The sequence below is a fragment of the Engystomops pustulosus genome, chromosome 2, assembly GCF_040894005.1.
Source record: "Engystomops pustulosus chromosome 2, aEngPut4.maternal, whole genome shotgun sequence".
NCBI classification, from domain to species: Eukaryota; Metazoa; Chordata; class Amphibia; order Anura; family Leptodactylidae; genus Engystomops; species Engystomops pustulosus.
Genome location: NC_092412.1, coordinates 232,619,681 through 232,639,588, shown reverse-complemented (window position 1 = coordinate 232,639,588; position 19,908 = coordinate 232,619,681). Strand labels below are relative to the sequence as shown.

The following is a 19,908-nucleotide window of genomic DNA, read 5'->3' as shown; positions in this document are numbered from 1 at the left end:
ACAGCAGAAGACCTGATTGTAGGGATAATTTGAGATTAAGACTAAGGATGTTGCCAAAATGTATGGATCATTTATGTGGCTTTAATCCAAGTTGTATACTCTGAATAAAGATTACCCAATTTATGGGAAGCTGGCTGGATTCCTTTTTCTAATTGTGAGGCGAGTCACTTCAGACGCCTATCTATAGCAGCTAGAAATACGTTTCTGGTATCAAAATTTTATCTTTCAAACCGCGCCAGGCTTCGGGTTCTGTGTTTTAGAGGAGCAGAGATAAAGGCAGATGCACACATAGCTGGGAATGCAAGCTGCAAATAAAAATCTAATTCCCAACTTTTTCTTTGGCATCTGGTTCTGTAACTCAATGCACTGCAGTCCCGATGCAATTTGAAAGTTGTAATTCTCTTCTTTAATATGATAACAGAACTATGGTTTTATGTGAAGGAGATTTTTTTTTTTACAGGTAAATGGATGAGGAAATTCTGAAAAGGACATCTCATTTCCTATGTGTGGGGGGCTAGAAGTTTAGTGCAGTAAAAGTAGGTGACAAGTTCCCTTAAGTGAGGTGTATTCAGACATTGATGTCTTATCTTTGTCACTGCCCAATTTGCAGTAGTCTTTCAGGTTTCCAGCCAAATCCCTAGAACTCAGTAGCAGCTGAGGTTATTATTGGCCGTGGTCCAAATAGTTATGTTTGTTGTCTCAACTACATTAAATCCATCACGCGTTTCCTGAATCCATAAGAATAATGCCACACATGTCAGTAACTTGCATAACAGCGATGTGACTGCCAGACATTTATACTCTGTTCTTCTCGTATTTGCCCAGGGCATCTTCATTGCAACGAACCCGATTTCCATAGATCCCGGTGGCTGCAGGAGACATTGGAGTCCTTTGTGCCGTTGCCCCATAGGAATGTCATCTCTACTACTGAGCTGGACGGGAGGCTTATAGGACGGACACGTGCCAACACGTACCACAAGGTCTGGTTTGTTTCTGGAAGACATGCTTTGTTTTCTCTATGGCTCACAGTTTTATCTTAATTATGGGAAGACAGCGGAGACATTTCTTCACCCTTCACCTGCCATATAATCCGCGGACCCGGTGTCTCCGTGCAGCATCTATGGACAGGGTTCAACAACCGATCCCATCCGAGGACTTTCCTTCATTATTACCCTACATGCCCATGAGTGTGTGGGCCACAAACAAGAGATTATTGGTCCATTTTCTGCTGTCCGTTTGTCATCCGTGTTTAATACATTGTGTGAAGTGCACAAAAATGGTCCATGTGTCAATCGTATGTCATCCATTTTGATCCAGTTGACAAAGATTGGCAATTGTTGTCAGTAGCTTGTTCCAACCTGTTGAAGGGTCAAAGGATTATGCTGTTTAGCACCAGTTCTAGACTACGCTATAAGTGGTTGGAGAGGTGTGCAGATACATCAGTGTACCACTCCAACCACTGATATGGTAGTGGTTATGATGGTTGAAGGTGCAGACGTGTACTGTGTGGCAAGCTTCAAAATGTAACAGGGCAAGTATAATTTGGATGACCCTATTAGGGCCTTATACTTACCCTGGTAAGCTTAGGGAATACTAGACAACTGGAGGGAGCCACCACATATGCTCTGCCCTCTCCTTTTGTATGAGAAGAACTGACCACTTTGTAGATATGTTTTGAACTTAAAGGAAATCTACCACCAGGATGAAGGATTGTAAACCAAGCACACTTACATACGGGTGTGAGCCCCCTCTGGCAGGATCCGCTCTTCTTTTAGATTCTTATGCCCTCGTTTTTACAAAAAAGAGGCCCTAAAAATTATGCAAATAATCCTGAGGGACTCTGGGCGCAATTATGAGCTATGGAGCCCATCAGGCTCATTTGCATAGTTTTTAATGATTTTTTTTTTCTAAAAACAAGGGCATAAGAAGTGAAAAGAAGAGCGGAGGGGACACACCTGCATGTAAGTGTGCTTGGCTTACAATCCTTGATTCTGGTGGTAGATTTCCTTTAAGTGATGTTCATAGATGGAGCTTCACTTTAATATACCTTTTTCATTCATGATTTGATTATGTTTTGTTTGTTATGTCTTAGGTCTTAGTAGATGCCCCTTGTTCCAATGACAGGAGTTGGTTGTTCTCATCTGATGTGCAGCAGGCGGCAGAACGAATATCCCAAAGGAGAACCCTCCCTGCAATACAAACAGAGTTACTCAGGTACCGGAGACTTGTCATTTCTTCTCTTGTGTTTCACTACTCCGTCTGATGAAGTCATAATTCGCAGATGAGTGCCAGAAGGGGCTTCTGTGATATAGACAGGAGCCCATGAGGCTCATTTGCATAACTTGAAAAGGTGATTATTTTTATTTTTTTTTCAAAATCAAAGCCGGTGGAAGATTAAGGAGAGCATATCCTGTTTCAGAGACACAAGTGAACTTGGTGTACAATACTGCATCCCTGTGGTAGATTAGAGCACAATACTATTCATCTGTATGGTAGATTAGTGTACAATCCATGTGGTAGATTAGTGTACAATCCATGTGGTAAATTGGTGTACAGTAGATTAGAGTACAATACTGCATCTGTGTGGTAGATTAGAGTACAATACTGCATCTGTGTGGTAGATTAGAGTACAATACTGCATCTGTGTGGTAGATTATAGTACAATACTGCATCTGTGTGGTAGATTAGAGTACAATACTGCATCTGTGTGGTAGATTAGTGTACAATCCATGTGGTAGATTAGAGTACAATACTATTCATCCCTGTGGTAGATTTCCTTTAAGTGTGAATAGCCTAGGGCTAAAGCAGAAAAATAAAAAAAAGTTATGGCTTTTTAAAGAACGGGGGCAGTAAAATTAAATGGAAAAAGGGCACCAGCGGTGAGGGGGTTAGTATTTTCGTTCCTTGACAGAAAGCAGTGATACACAGGGCATTGTATATTACAATATGCGCTGATTACACATAAAACATATACAGACTGATCTATATTTTATCTCCAATCTGATAAACATTAAACTTTCAGGGCTACACACAAGTTTTGTAACTCTGTGACTTTTGTGCTGTTCTCCTTTCTGCATGACTCGCCTGCTCCGTGTCTCTTCTATAAGTCTGTGATATTCCTTTCTCTAAGCCGGGTAGTTTTATATTTTGTTGCTGCTCACCCCCTGCCCCTGCCGGCAGCCTCCAGCTGGAGAGCCTGACCTCTTGTTCCTGCATTTGTCTATCTCTGATATATGCTTCCCTACTGGACTGTGCTAAATCCATTAGCGGTCCTGAGAGCTTGTCTCCTGTCCGCTTCTCCGTGCTGGCAGCCATTGCAGCTACAAGGAGATGGGGAGAATATTTTCACCAAGATATAACACATCTTGAGCTAATAACAAGTCGCCTTCTCCCGATGACTTTATGTAGATAACTATGTGCTTGCTTTTATTGGTTATTAGGAGTTTTTTTATTTAAAGGAAACCTACCACCTTGGATCTACCTATAAAGCTAGATCCGTGATAGGTGCCTCTAACATATGTAAGGACAACCCTTTTTAGGGCTAATCCTTTACTCCCCTCTATCTTTTCTAATCTTTAATCAGGGTAATATGTAAATTTTCTAAAGAGGCTACTGGGGTGTGGAGTAGCCAGAGCTGAGGCTACATGGTGCAGCTACTCCACGCCCCAGTAGCCTCATTGATCCTCAGACATCTTCAGCGCGCAGCTACGAGGAGCTGCATGCCCTCGTCCGCGAAGCTGGCTTACTGTGCATGTGCAGGCCGCTGGCTGTGTGGTATCGGGTCTGAAGCCGGAGCTACTGCGAATGCGCAGAACGCCGGCTTCGCGTAGCTGATCGCTGAAGGTATCTGGGTAGGAGGATCAAAGAGGCTACTGGGGTCTGGTGTAGCCTCAGCTCCAGCTACTCCACCCCCCCTTTCCCCAGTGGCCTCTTTAGTAAATTAGCATATTATCACAATTAAAGATAAAAAAAGATAAGAGGACTAAAGGATTAGCCCTAAAAAGGGCTATTCATCATACATTAGAGGTACCTACCACCGGATCTACCTTAATAGTTAGATCCGTGGTGGTAGGTTTTTCTTTAAAGAAATTTCCCAGCTTACCTTGAACATTAAAAAAAGCTACTTACCCTGTCCAGTTTACTCCATTCAAGTTGTGGCGCAACATCTGGTCAGTGAGTGATGTCACCGATCGTCAGATGTACAAAAACTAGTAAGAATAGCTGCCATTGATGCGTTTCAGACGTGTTAACAGTCCATTATGACTAAAGACAATTAAAGGGGTTGTCTGAGACCTTTAAAAAATGATATGTACTCGGGAGGGGCTGCATAAAACAATTAACCTGTACTTGCCTCTGCATTCCCATCTGGCATCCCGTGCTGCTGTCTCTCCCGTCCGTGTCCCTGTTTGTTTACCCTCCCACCCATCCCTGTTCCCAGCGCTGTATCATGCACTGAGAGAATGGGTTATTTTGTTATCCTGAGTATATTTAAGAATTTTGTCCTCGTGGGAACACCCCTTTAAACCTAATGACAAGTTCCCACAGAAGTATGCTTTTTGTATAAAAGCACTATAATATAATATAATTTATAAAAAAGTTGCTGGCAGACACACCGAGTCACAAGGTAGTGTCTTCTCTTCAGCTAAATCACTGTGTGAGGGAAGGGGGAGTGAGGGAGTTTAGAGACGCTGGCTGTGTGTGACTCACTGAAGAGAATTCCTGAGGGAGCTGATTTATATTCATCGAGTCTCACACAGCCTATGTCTCTCTCAACTCCCTCATATCCCCCACCCTCATTCCTGCGTGAGGAGGTTGAAGAGAAAACATACATTTGTGAGTCGATTAGTCTCCTGGCAAAGTACCAGCAGATTTTTTAAAAAAAAACTAATATGAGCTAGTTCTGAGGTATGTATTTTTATAGAAAAAAGCATAACAAAGTATATTTACTTCCATGGGAATTGGTCATAAGATTGAATGGTGCCACCTGGCCCCCATTTTTGTCGAGACACATAAAAAATTGGGGGGAGATTTATCAGAAGTGTCTGAGGTAAAACTGTTCTATGAGCCCATGGAAACCAATAAGAGTTTAGCTTTAGTTTTATAAACAGCTGTGTGAGGATCAAAGCTGAGCCCTGATTGGCTGCCATGGGCGAGTAGAACAGTTCCGATCTGAGACACTTATGATAAATCCGACATTGATTATAGCAGATTCCCTTCTCTTCCTGCATCTATTCTCCAGTCCATGGAGCGGCGTGATTTAGGCACTGAAAATATTTCATAAAATGGGACATAAAAGCCACCGCAGAATTGTGAACAATGGTGATTTTTTTTCCTTAGTAAAATGAAAAATGCTGAGTTCAAAGAACATTCTGATTGATCTCTGAAATACTTGAGTGTCTTATTGGGGTAATGCATCATGCCATTTATTTCTTCGGGAGGAATCAATCACAGAGCTTAGCCCTCCTTTATAATTTTCTTATTCTGGATTTGACATGAAAAATCAAATCTGTGAAGCTGCAGGGAAAGCTGGAGCATACATCATCGTTACTAGCGCTACCCACTCCGCGTTGTGCAGACGCGTCACTGCCAATATCTCTTCAGCCAGATGATAGGACGCATGGTTATCCCAAGATATTAAGCTTCTGCAGAGACGCTATGTGAAGGTCCAAGGGCGGAGAAATAAACCTACAGCTCCAATCCATCATTGCGGCCATAAGATGTTTTGTAATTTGGCATCTGCATGGCGTCCATCCAGTGCCCAGGTGGCAAAACTGAATGATTTTGTAGTACGGATTCCAACTTCTCGCTTTAAGTTCTTCTCTCAAAGAAGTTCTGCAGCAGCTGTAATCTGCATTTCACACACTTTTCTTTCAAAAAAACAAAATAATGTACCAAGAATAGAACTTATACGTGTGAATAAAATGATGATATATGTAAGTGAATAGTTTCTTCCGATAATCTGTACAATAGAGTCTTGGATACAAGATGAGATATGGTTGGGCATGAAGGATTCAGGTTCTGATGTTGGAACTGGATCCTGCATATGTGTAGCTTCCCAAAGCTTGGGTCATGATGCCACAAACCTGTAGTATTGGTGGCTAAATGTCAATGGCAGGACATCTACTTGACATTGTGACACCAGATTTCTATAAATGAATGTAAATGGTCCCAGTTAAAGGGAAAGAGAAAACTTATTTTAGTTACATCTCCCCTTTTTCCCACAGACGGAAGACACTTCTCTGGATTTGTCAGGCAGGGAGGATAGTCAGGCAATGCTCCCAACTCTAGCAGACGTGGATCCTCAGTATATTACATGGATGGCCATTCATTTCCATGGTCCACAAATTCTACGGAGTAAACTGCTCCTAGATTTATTTATTGTCTAAATCAGGTCAAAATGATCAGACATGTTCAAATTCAACAGCCTGATCTCTATTTCTAATGACAGGGAGCATTGGGATATCCATAATCAGTGATCCGTTACATACATGGGGTAGATGTTGCAAATGTACAGGTAGTCCCTGGGTTATGTACAAGATAGGTTTGTTCTTAAAGGAAACCTACCACTTGAAGTGGCAGGTTTCCGATGGCAATACCGGGCACCAGCTCAGGGTGAGCTGGTGCCGGAGGTTATTTTAGTTAGTGTTTTAAACCGCGGTATCGCGGTTTAAAACACTTTTTAAACGTTATAGCCGGCGCAGGCAGGTACGCGCTCGGCGCTTACCATGCGCGCGCCTCTCATTCACTTCCTATGTAGCCGCGTGCACGGTAAGCGCCGAGCGCGTACCTGCCTTCGCCGGCTGTAACGTTTAAAAAGTGTTTTAAACCGCGATACCGCGGTTTAAAACACTAACTAAAATAACCTCCGGCACCAGCTCACCCTGAGCTGGTGCCCGGTATTTCCATCGGAAACCTGCCACTACAAGTGGTAGGTTTCCTTTAAGTTGAATTTGTATGTAAGTAAAAACTGTATATTTGATAATTGTAGCTTCAGACAATTTTTTTTTTTTTGTCCCAGTGACAATTGGAGTTTCAAAATTTTTTGCTGTAATTAGACCAAGGATTATCCATAAAGCTTCATTACAGACACATTACAGCTGATCATTGCAGCCTGGGGCTACTGTCCATAAGTAGGGGACCACATGTAATAGAACCTTAGATGATGTCACCCTGGTCACATGACATGCTGAGAAATGGCATGGGACATGGGGAGGTGTAGATGGGAAGGGCCGGCCGGGCAGGACAAGCCTCCTCTGATGCCAAGGAATACAACATAAAGTTGATTTATGTGGATGCAAGGGAAACAATTTTTAGCTAAAAGAAAGGGGTCAGTTAGTTAATAGGGCTCTATGGGAACCTGTCACTAGCTGTATTTGTTAAAATGTGGTGACAGGTTCCCTTTAAGTAATATAAAGGATCACAGCTTTTGTCTTGTTATACTCCTGGTGCACACATGAAAAACAGGTTGACTTGCAGGTACTTCACCCTCCTGGCGCCCTAGGCACATTGACTTGGTGCACGTGCATTGAAATGATGATAGATTGACTTGAGTCTATTTTATCCTCCTGACGCAAGTGCATTAAAGCTGAGGTACGTTCATTTGGCGCATGTGCATTGTAACTTGTCCATTGATTTGAGTCTTCCTCTTCTTGGTGCACGTGCATTGAAGGTAAGGCACCTTCACTTGAGTCTACTTCATCTCCCCTTCTGGGCATCAGGTACATACACATTGAAGAGAGGTATACTGATATCAGCATCATCAGATGCAATGCGCATGCGCCAGAGAACAGATCATTTAATTGACTTTTAGCTTTCCTTCTTTCGTCTCCAGAACCCAATGTCTGTAGATTGTTAGGTAAAGTAATAGATTTTGTTGCCTACAACTCAACTGCATAAAGGCATGCTGGTGCTCCATAGGTCAACTATGGTACACATGCAAGGTAGTGAGTGTGTTTTTTTTGCAGGGGCAAGAAAACGTGTCACCAGGTTTTACCCAACTAAACCCAAAACCCCCTCAGGTCGGGTATGAAATGTTGTTTCCCTCTTTTATATGAAATATCACCCGTTTACCTATAAAAAAAAATCTTGCCAAAGTCAGGCAAATATGACTCTTCTCGCCTCATTTTCACATGAGATGAGTCAAGTTTAGTGGTTGCAGTTGTAGTGTCACTTTAGAACCTAGAAATATGCCTTTTGTGTCAATCTAAAGATAAGGGTCTTGTCTTTCAGATCGCATCAGTTTGATAACTTTGTTAGCTACAGAACCTAGATAGACAGCTAAAGACAAAGTTGGAAATGTAAGCATCAGATAAAGATTGAATTCCCACCTATAATTTAACCGCCGGTTTCTGCAGCTCACAAAACCATAAGCTTTATGGGATCTGAAAGATGAGATTCTTATCTTTAGTATGACACAAGAAGCATGTTTCTAGGTGCTATAGAACAGAAGATATGTGCTGCCACCACTAAACTTGACTCATCTCAGGTGAAAATAAAAACAGAAAAAGAGTCATATTTGCCTTCCTTTGACAGAGATCCTTTATAGGTAATTGTGAGATTTAACATAAAAGACGACATTTAGAAAGGACATTCTGACTAGTAGTTTAGTGGGGTAGTACCTGGTGACAGGTTCCCTTTAAGGATCATCATATATAAGAAAGCAGTGTAGTTAATATGGGTGAGTGGTGCACTCTTCTTCTTGACGTACATTGGCAGTTCATTCCCAGCATTGAACGTTTTTTACAAAGCGATGACCGAAAGCGACATGTTCACAGGAAAATGGAACATCAGTCTTCATTACACCAGACATGGCAAAGGCATAGATAGGATTTCTATAGGTGCCGCGTGGAAAATGTCAGTGAACATATGAAGGCCATGCTGGGGTCACAGCAGATCTTTTCAAGAAAATATTGCCTTTTAGTTAAAGGGGAATAAGTTTTAATCCCTACGGTTCCCTCTTACTTTCCTCTGTTACTTTTCTTGTTTTTATGGTTTGGCTTCTTGTAGACATTAGTAAGTCAGTGCTAGGTCTTCATAAGCAGATGCTGTAGTCTCAGAACTGCCCATGGTCAGCACTTGTTAAAGGGAATGTATCACGTATTTATTTGTGATTTAATAGCTTAAGGGAAACTGTCAGCAGTTTTTATCATAACAAACTGAAGAAAGTGTTAGGTGGCAGCCCTGGAGAGCTGTTTAATAATAGTTATTTATTTATATAGCGCACACAGATTACGCAGCGCTGCACAGAGTTTGCCAAATCGGTCCCTGTCCCCAATGGGGCTCACAATCTAATCAACCTACCAGTATGTTTTGGAGTGTGGGAGGAAACTGGAGGACTCGGAGGAAACCCACAAAAACACAAAGAGAACATACAAACTCTTTGCAGATGTTGACCCTGGGACTGCAAGGCTGTAATGCTAACTACTGAGCCACCGTGTAATCTCGTCTTTATACTGGAGATGATATTTGTGGAAAAAGAACTGTGAAAAATGTATTTATATTCTGGGATTGTAGCTTCTCCTTTGTGTAAAGCTGAAAAAAAGTACATCCATCTATCTATATATCTATCTATATAAATTAAAAGTGTAAATAAATCTTTGAAGCAAATTTTTATTTCAGAAATTAATATTGCAGAGGATAATAGGAAAGTTTGTATTTTACTTCATTAAGTAAAGCAGTTTCTCTGTTCTCTATTTTTCTTCCCCTTCTTTTTCCTCTAGTGAGCAGTGTATCTGATGTCCTGTACACAGCATAGAGATATGGAAAGACCTAGAGAATATTTCACTTGATAATTAAGCTCTGTGAGAATCAGACTATTCAGGGACTGTCTGTAAAAAATTGAGTCCTTAGACACTTTATCAGGTTCCTTTATCTCTCAGCTCTCATTGGATACAGGACAGAAAGAAGATTTACTCAAACTGCTTAAAGGGAAATCTACCATCAAAACCCATCATGATAAACCAGAGATACTTACTCATAGATCCAGGAACCATGACTGGGGTAATCTTTTTATATTTGTTATTTATGCCCTCCTTCCTTCTAAAAATCAACTTTTAAAATTCTGCTAATGGACCTGAAGAGCTTCTGGGTGTTACCAGAGCCCCTCCGTGCTGTTACACTGTCCAAACCCTCTCCCTGGCTCCCTCAACCCTTAAACCCATTTTTCTGCCTAATGTAATCTCACAGCAGTAGGGAGGGAGTTTTAGCACACAGTAGGAGGGGAAGTGCTCTAGCACAGTGTATCAGCATATGATGCGGCAGAATGGAGGGGCTTTAGCCCTTATGGCTTATTAAGATAATAAGTTGATTTTAGATGAAAGGAGACCATGGATAACAAATATATGAAGATTACCACAGTCACATTACCTGGATCTAGGAGTAATGTCCCTGGATTATCATGATGGGTTTTGAAGGTAAATTTCCTTTGAATAAGGAAGAGCTGCAGCCAGAGGTCGCACTAACATTTTTCCAGAAGGGTAAAAATACTCCTCTCACCATTTTTGATGAGTATTTTTACCTGAGGAGGAGTATGAAAATTTTGGTAATACACCGCACACATAGCACACTCACACAGCACACGCTCGCCGCTCACAGCACAGCACACGCTCACTAATCACCGCACACAGCACATGATCACTAATCACCGCACACAGCACACGCTCACTAATCACCGCACACAGCACACGCTCACTAATCACCGCACACAGCACACACTCACTAATCACCGCACACAGCACACGCTCACTAATCACCGCACACAGCACACGCTCACTAATCACCGCACACATCACATGCTCACTAATCACCGCACACAGCACACACTCACTACTCACCGCACACAGCACATGATCACTAATCACCGCACACAGCACACGCTCACTAATCACCGCACACAGCACACGCTCACTAATCACCGCACACAGCACACGCTCACTAATCACCGCACACAGCACACGCTCACTAATCACCGCACACAGCACATGATCACTAATCACCGCACACATCACATGCTCACTAATCACCGCACACAGCACACGCTCACTAATCACCGCACACAGCACACGCTCACTAATCACCGCACACAGCACACGCTCACTAATCACCGCACACATCACATGCTCACTAATCACCGCACACAGCACACGCTCACTAATCACCGCACACAGCACACACTCACTAATCACCGCACACAGCACACGCTCACTAATCACCGCACACAGCACACGCTCACTAATCACCGCACACAGCACACGCTCACTAATCACCGCACACAGCACACGCTCACTAATCACCGCACACAGCACACGCTCACTAATCACCGCACACAGCACACGCTCACTAATCACCGCACACAGCACACGCTCACTAATCACCGCACACAGCACACGCTCACTAATCACCGCACACAGCACACGCTCACTAATCACCGCACACAGCACATGATCACTAATCACCGCACACATCACATGCTCACTAATCACCGCACACATCACATGCTCACTAATCACCGCACACAGCACACGCTCACTAATCACCGCACACAGCACACGCTCACTAATCACCGCACACAGCACACGCTCACTAATCACCGCACACAGCACACGCTCACTAATCACCGCACACAGCACACGCTCACTAATCACCGCACACAGCACACGCTCACTAATCACCGCACACAGCACACGCTCACTAATCACCGCACACAGCACACGCTCACTAATCACCGCACACAGCACACGCTCACTAATCACCGCACACAGCACATGATCACTAATCACCGCACACATCACATGCTCACTAATCACCGCACACAGCACATGATCACTAATCACCGCACACAGCACATGATCACTAATCACCGCACACAGCACACGCTCACTAATCACCGCACACAGCACACGCTCACTAATCACCGCACACAGCACACGCTCACTAATCACCGCACACAGCACACGCTCACTAATCACCGCACACAGCACACGCTCACTAATCACCGCACACAGCACACGCTCACTAATCACCGCACACAGCACACGCTCACTAATCACCGCACACAGCACACGCTCACTAATCACCGCACACAGCACACGCTCACTAATCACCGCACACAGCACACGCTCACTAATCACCGCACACAGCACACGCTCACTAATCACCGCACACAGCACACGCTCACTAATCACCGCACACAGCACACGCTCACTAATCACCGCACACGCTCGCTAATCACCGCACACAGCACACGCTCGCTAATCACCGCACACAGCACACGCTCACTAATCACCGCACACAGCACACACTCACTAATCACCGCACACAGCACACGCTCACTAATCACCGCACACAGCACACACTCACTAATCACCGCACACAGCACACGCTCGCTAATCACCGCACACAGCACATGCTCACTAATCACCGCACACAGCACACGCTCGCTAATCACCGCACACAGCACACGCTCGCTAATCACCGCACACAGCACACGCTCGCTAATCACCGCACACAGCACACGCTCACTAATCACCGCACACAGCACACGCTCACTAATCACCGCACACAGCACACGCTCACTAATCACCGCACACAGCACACGCTAACTAATCACCGCACACAGCACACGCTCACTAATCACCGCACACAGCACACGCTCACTAATCACCGCACACAGCACACGCTCACTAATCACCGCACACAGCACACGCTCACTAATCACCGCACACAGCACACGCTCGCTAATCACCGCACACAGCACACACTCGCTAATCACCGCACACAGCACACGCTCACTAATCACCGCACACAGCACACGCTCACTAATCACCGCACACAGCACACGCTCACAGCACACACTCACTAATCACAGCACAGCACACACTCACTAATCACAGCACAGCACACGCTCACTAATCACCGCACACGCTCACTAATCACCGCACACGCTCACTAATCACCGCACACGCTCGCTAATCACCGCACACAGCACACGCTCACTAATCACCGCACACGCTCACTAATCACCGCACACAGCACACGCTCACTAATCACTGCACACAGCACACGCTCACTAATCACCGCACACGCTCGCTAATCACCGCACACAGCACACGCTCGCTAATCACCGCACACAGCACACGCTCGCTAATCACCGCACACAGCACACGCTCACTAATCACCGCACACAGCACACGCTCGCTAATCACCGCACACAGCACACGCTCGCTAATCACCGCACACAGCACACGCTCGCTAATCACCGCACACAGCACACGCTCACTAATCACCGCACACAGCACACGCTCACTAATCACCGCACACAGCACACGCTCACTAATCACCGCACACAGCACACGCTCACTAATCACCGCACACAGCACACGCTCACTAATCACCGCACACAGCACACGCTCACTAATCACCGCACACAGCACACGCTCACTAATCACCGCACACAGCACACGCTCACAGCACACACTCACTAATCACAGCACAGCACACACTCACTAATCACAGCACAGCATACGCTCACTAATCACCGCACACGCTCACTAATCACCGCACACGCTCACTAATCACCGCACACGCTCGCTAATCACCGCACACAGCACACGCTCACTAATCACCGCACACGCTCACTAATCACCGCACACAGCACACGCTCACTAATCACTGCACACAGCACACGCTCACTAATCACCGCACACGCTCGCTAATCACCGCACACAGCACACGCTCGCTAATCACCGCACACAGCACACGCTCGCTAATCACCGCACACAGCACACGCTCACTAATCACCGCACACAGCACACGCTCGCTAATCACCGCACACAGCACACGCTCACTAATCACCGCACACAGCACACGCTCACTAATCACCGCACACAGCACACGCTCACTAATCACTCACACAGAACACTGCACACTCACCACTCACACAGAACACTGCACACTCACCACTCACACAGAACACTGCACACTCACCACTCACAGCACACACTACACTCACACAGAACACACTGCACACACAACACTGAACACACTACACTCACACAGAACACTGCACACACTCACCCGGCACTGCGTCGATCACAAACGTCGGCAGCTGTGGGCAGGGAGAGTTGGAGCAGGACGGGGAGCAGCAACTTCGCGGCCCTCATGTCTCCCCCGGGGCTGGTGCTCTCACTCCAGGTCTCTCTGTAGCGCGCAGGCTGAGCGGTTCAGCGCCCGCTGCAAATGATGGAAATGAGGGATCACAGCGCGCGCCGGGCCGCTTAGCGGGACACGTGACACAGTGATCAGTTTCCGGGGCGCGCGCTGTGATCCCGCATTTCCCTCATTTGCAGCGCATGCTGAACCGCTCAGCCTGCGCGCTACAGGGAATAATTGGCAAGCGTATCTTTACGCATGGCAATTATTTTGGGGGGTAATGGCGCCTCATCACGCGTCTATGACGCGTGGTGAGGCGTTAATGCGACCTCTGGCTGCAGCTATCATCTATGTCATATCTATCTATCTATCTCATATCTATCTATCTATCTATCACATATCTATCATCTATCTATCTTTATCTATCTATCTATCACATATCTATCTATCTATCTATATCAGGGGTGAATTTAGACTGCTTTGTGCCCTGGACTGTATGAATATTATAGCCCCTACAAGTCTGGAATCACTTGCTACATATGGAATTAGAATCAGCTTCTTTTTGGGGAATGGAGGATGTGTCCCTTCTGCTGCTTTCAATCTGCAGTTTTAGGACCGTTGGAGAATATTCAAAGGTCCTGAAATGGCTCTTGTGTACATGTGTTTTGTATCTATCTATTTATCTGTCTGTCTGTCTGTCTATATACCTGCCTCCTACTTGTCTAAACCTATTTCTATCATCACTATACTACATTATATTTCCCCCTATCTTTCTGACCATATAAAATAAAAGATCTGTATTGGGGCCATTATCCTCCTTCTGCATTACAGGTGAGACCCATTTTATTTGCTGTGGTCTTACACTTTATGAATATCTCCGGCTGCTGCTCTTGGGAATAAATTGAAATGTTTTTGTGTTGGAATAAAATGAAAACGATAATTGAAAAAAAAAAGAAAAAAATAATCCTTTGTCCTCGCCGCACTGGAAAGCAAACAAAATAAACCTGTTAAAATGAGTATTAAGCAAATAATTGAAGGAAAGCTGTGAGTCTCGTCCTTGGTGTGTGGTGCAGTATTTCTTGCAGGTTTATGATGTGCTGCACAGTGCAGGTAGGGTGCAGCGCCCCCGCACAACACTAGATGGCAGTGTTGTCACGTCTCGCCGTGTAATTAATACAAGTCTGGATTGGAGCGACTTGTTTCAACTTTCTTTTAACATTGAAAACGGTTAAATTACGGTATCATTAAATCTGACCCTTTTTTTCAGGATCCGGCCTATCTGTTCTTACAGGATACTGTATATTTAAGGAGACAAAATACAGGTTTTACACGTGAAAGGAAAGGTCTTTTTTCCACTTTTTTTTATCGGACTTGTTTAAAGGGATCAGGTCTTCTTGTGTCAGTGGCTTTGTGGGGGTGTACTTACCTTATGATAATGGGGGAATAGAAAGGGCTTTAATTAGCAGGTTGTAAGATTGTCTGACATTGAAGTGATAATATCTCATTGTGGGTGACAGGCGAGCGATTAGTATTTTAAGAGATGGGATTTTTGACGGACAAATTAATAGGATCTGTCTTGTCAAAAGGAGATTTGTGCGAACCCCCCCCCCCCCCCCTCTTTTAAATCTGTCCTGGTCCAAGGGGGAGCCTGAGGCGAACTACAGAACAACACCCCATCCAATAGTAATATATCCGGTTATTTTTTATTACGTGGGCTCTCCATGCTGACATCTGGTGTGAAGAAATGCTATTTTTATATGTTAATGAAAAAATTGATGGCAACAGGTGACTGATGCTGCCCCACCCCCCACATTTTGCTGCAGGTGATGCATCCTGAGGCAAGAGGCTCAACTCGCTTCATTGCTGGTGCACCCCACTAGTGCCTTAGCTTCTCACATACATCACATGACTACCGGCCTCAGCCGTTCCAAAGACGTGGGGACAGTAGTCAAATAAATGATATAGGAGGTAAGCAAAGGCCAGCAGGTTTTTTTTTAATATTTACAAACTTTTTAACAAAGTTTGTATGAAACTATAGTAATCAAAGAAGGGACTACAAGAAATCATTTGAGGCAGTTCGTGCACCATGGGCAGCACAGTGACCCAGCGGTTAGCACTACAGCCTTGCAGCGCTGGTGTATCTGCAAAGAGTTTGTCAATTCTCTCTGTGGGTTTCCTCCGGGTCCTCTGGTTTCCTCCCACACCCCAAAACATACTGGTAGGTTGATTAGACTGTGATCCCCATTGGGGACAGGGACTGATCTGGCAAACTCTGTGCAGCGCTGTGTACTCTGTGGAGTATTATTATTATTGGTCGTTTCCTTAGAACTGATATTCCTGCCTGGACCATTATCCTCAATGCCTGATAAGCAGGAGGTTTGTCTTTTGAGAAGCACTGAAAGAAGAGGAGAATGATTTCAGTGACATACATACCATATACACAGACATACAGCAGATACACACATACATACAGTGCCATATAGACCGATACATCATATACACATATGCACACATTTAGAGCATTTACACATCACAAATACACATAAACAACATACTCACACCCAATACCCCAGATTCCAGGGCCCAGGGTATTTTGAGAAGCCTATAAGAACTGCCGCTGAAATATCCTGCGCTCCTTTATAAAGTCTTTTGCTGTGATCTTGAACACTAAAGTTCAGCTCAATCCCAGCGATGTCCTGCAGCTTATTGTTCTTAAGTCTCATTGCAATTATTCTGTATCCCGTATAATAAGAGCAGAGCCCCTGCTGCTCAGTGCATAACATACACAGTCCTGGGCTTATAGATCACAGCGGATCCCAGCAGCAAGGAAAGGAGAGATTAATGAGTGTGGCTACCCGACCCCGGCTGTAAGGCACATCCAGTATTGATACCAGTCATTTCTACCCTCCTGTGGCTTTCCAGCATCGCCATTCTGTGGGATTGGCACAAGTCATCATCTTAAAGTTTGTGAATTATTCAGCAATTTATATACTGATCAGCTAGTATTGTGAAGACATGGCTAATATCCTGTGCAAATATACATAGAAATGTTTACAAAGAAATTTAGAGGAAATGTACCATCAAAATCCATTATGATAAACCAGGGACACTTACTCGTAGATCCAGGCACCGTGACTGTGGTAATCTTCTTATATTTGTTATCCATGGCCTCCTTCCTTCTAAAATCAACTTTTAAAATTATGCTAATAAGCCCAACGGCACCTGTGAGTGATACCCGAGCCCTTCTGTGTTGCAGCTTCACAGGAGCACTTCCGTCATCAGGCAGAGGGAGGGGGGTAATGCTGAGAGAGCGGGGGGAGGGAGAGACACTGTACCTGTTTACACTTCAAGATTCTGGTTAAATTGTATCACAATTGCTGTTCCCTTGCAGTCATGTGACCCCAATGTAAGACTTTGCTGGTTCACTCCTCACTATATGACTGCAAGGGATTGGCAGTTGACTTTCTGTTCCATCCTTAAAGGGGTTTTCCACACGAATAAAAGCGTGCTGATCAGTGGTGGTCTCAGTGATGAGACCCTTGCAGATCACAAAATGGAGTGGTCCATTTGACCTCTCGTCGCTCCGTCAGACTAATGGAGCATATGGCCGTGCATGACCGTTCTGTTCCCTTAATCTTTATGGAGTTGACGGAGATCAGTGAGCGCTCCATAGAGATTAAAGGAGCAGAACAGTCATGTGCGACAGTCTGCTCCATGGACCTGACAGAGGAATGTGGACCCCTTGTTTTCGTTAACTGTGAGGGTCTCAGCACTGAGACCCCCACTGATCAGCAAGTTAGGCCCTATCCCATGGAAAACTCCATCCCCTTACGATTGTCTGCCTAGATATGGATATGGATGGGTTGGAGGCAGCGATGTAGACAGGACTGGAGGCAGAGAGACAGCTATGTGGTAAGCAGTTCCTCCTACTTCCCACACATTTGGTTGTAGAAAATGCAGTCGAAGTGGGTTCCCTAAATGAGCTGATATATTGTGAAAAATTGGTTTGCAGAAACAGGGGATCTTTTTCTAAAGAGAAATCCTTCTATAACCTCTTTAAAGGGACCTAAAGAGATGACCTTTCTCAAAGTCAACCCCCCCCCCATTCTCATGGGATACTTAGACAATCGTACTAGTGGTTGATGTTCGTCTCATGCAGGGTGTGCAAGGGAAAGCTGATTTTCCACTACAACAAGTACTCAAATCATATAAATTTGGAATAACTAGACTCTTAACAGAGAGACTTATACAGTGGGGTGTGATGTCAGACATGTAGAGGAGTCCTGATGCCCGCTCTTTCCAGTTATTTGTGTAGACTGTAGTGGTGATTATTCCCCTACATGACCCTCTTTGCTTTCTTAGTCCTTCACTTTACATTGGAGGACATTTAAAACGGGGTCAGCCGTAAACGAGGGTCAAACTTCTAACATTACAGTTTAGAACATAAATGTTTAGGAATTTGTCAAATAAAGGGATTCTTCTCTGACCTTATGTACAGGATGATTTCCTTTTTATAACATCAGTTTGTCTTTGCTCTCGTTTCTAATTACACACAGGTCGGCGATCGCTGCCCTGCGTCCCGGAGGATCGCTGGTCTATTCTACGTGCACATTATCCCAGGCAGAAAACAGCGCTGTGGTTTCCAATATCTTGAACTCTTGTCCAGATGTCCTCCCCGTGGACCTGAGTGACATGGCCAATACATTATCTCACGAGTTCACATTTGCTGCTAATGTAACTCATGGACTTTTAGTTCTCCCACATAAAGGGAAAGCCTGGGGACCGATGTTTGTATCAAAATTAATAAAACTTTAGTGTAAGTTCTGGTAGTCAGTGCTTTACTGCAATTACCTTACTTTAAAGGGGTTGGACACTTTACCTCATGTTTTTGTAATGTGTGTGTAAGTGTAAGGGGGCAAGATATTAGGTAGTTTACCAATATACATCCATTACTAGTTCTGCTCCGCTTTCTTGATATTTGAAGTTAAGTTTCCTGTCTTTTACCTCATCATCCAGAGATTCCTGTCCAAAATATGGCCGCAGATGGAGGGTCATGTGATCTCTAACTGTCCATGAACAATTGCCCTGCCAAGACCTTAATTATGAATGCTATCATAAGGTCCTGGCAGGGTGATTGTTCATGGATATATAAGATCACATGACCCTCCATCTGCGGCCATATTTTGGACAGGAATCTCTGGATGATGAGGTCAAAGACAGGAGGTTTCACTTTACATATCAAGAAAGCGAAGCAGAACATCTACCATCAGTTTTATAGAGTTATAAATAATTCTGCTTATTATCCTGGAACACTCCGGGTATGTCACTGGAGCGCCTCAGAGCCCCTCATATTTTGATTTATTCTCTCCCCCCATCCCGTCCATCATCTGCTCTATGCACTCTGGACAGCCGGGACTTGTATTGGAACAGGGTTAGTGGGTACATTTAAATAAGAGACTCTAGGACAGGGGTAGGGAACCTATGGCTCGGGAGCCAGATGTGGCTCTTTTGTTGGCTGTATCTGGCTCTCAGACAGATCTTTACTAAATAGTGATGGCTGCTGTGTGTCTGATCGCTGGACACAGGCAGCGATGTTACCGCTGCCTAGGTCCTTTGTACGACCCAGGCGCCATCACCGCCATCATCTAGGCCAGGGTCAAAGAGAAGAGTGTGGAAGCAATGAGGAGCTGGCTGCAGGGAGCACTGGTATGTTTCTATTCTTTTTTTTTGTTGCTGTGGCTACTATCTACTTGGAGGCAT

General features: G+C 44.7%; 1 protein-coding gene across 3 annotated transcripts in view; it reads left to right on the top strand.

Annotated features, from left to right (window-relative positions):
* The window catches only part of NSUN3 (NOP2/Sun RNA methyltransferase 3), a 28,896-nt gene extending 9,928 nt beyond the window's left edge, over positions 1-18,968 (top strand). For all 3 annotated transcript variants that reach the window (XM_072133206.1, XM_072133207.1, XM_072133208.1), the window contains exons 4-6: positions 826-980; positions 2,093-2,214; positions 18,705-18,968. In XM_072133206.1, coding sequence (XP_071989307.1) covers positions 826-980; positions 2,093-2,214; positions 18,705-18,963 — 536 coding nt within the window. In that variant the 3' untranslated portion in view covers positions 18,964-18,968. The remainder of the gene's footprint in view (positions 1-825; positions 981-2,092; positions 2,215-18,704) is intronic.
* The last annotated feature ends 940 nt before the right edge of the window (positions 18,969-19,908 follow it).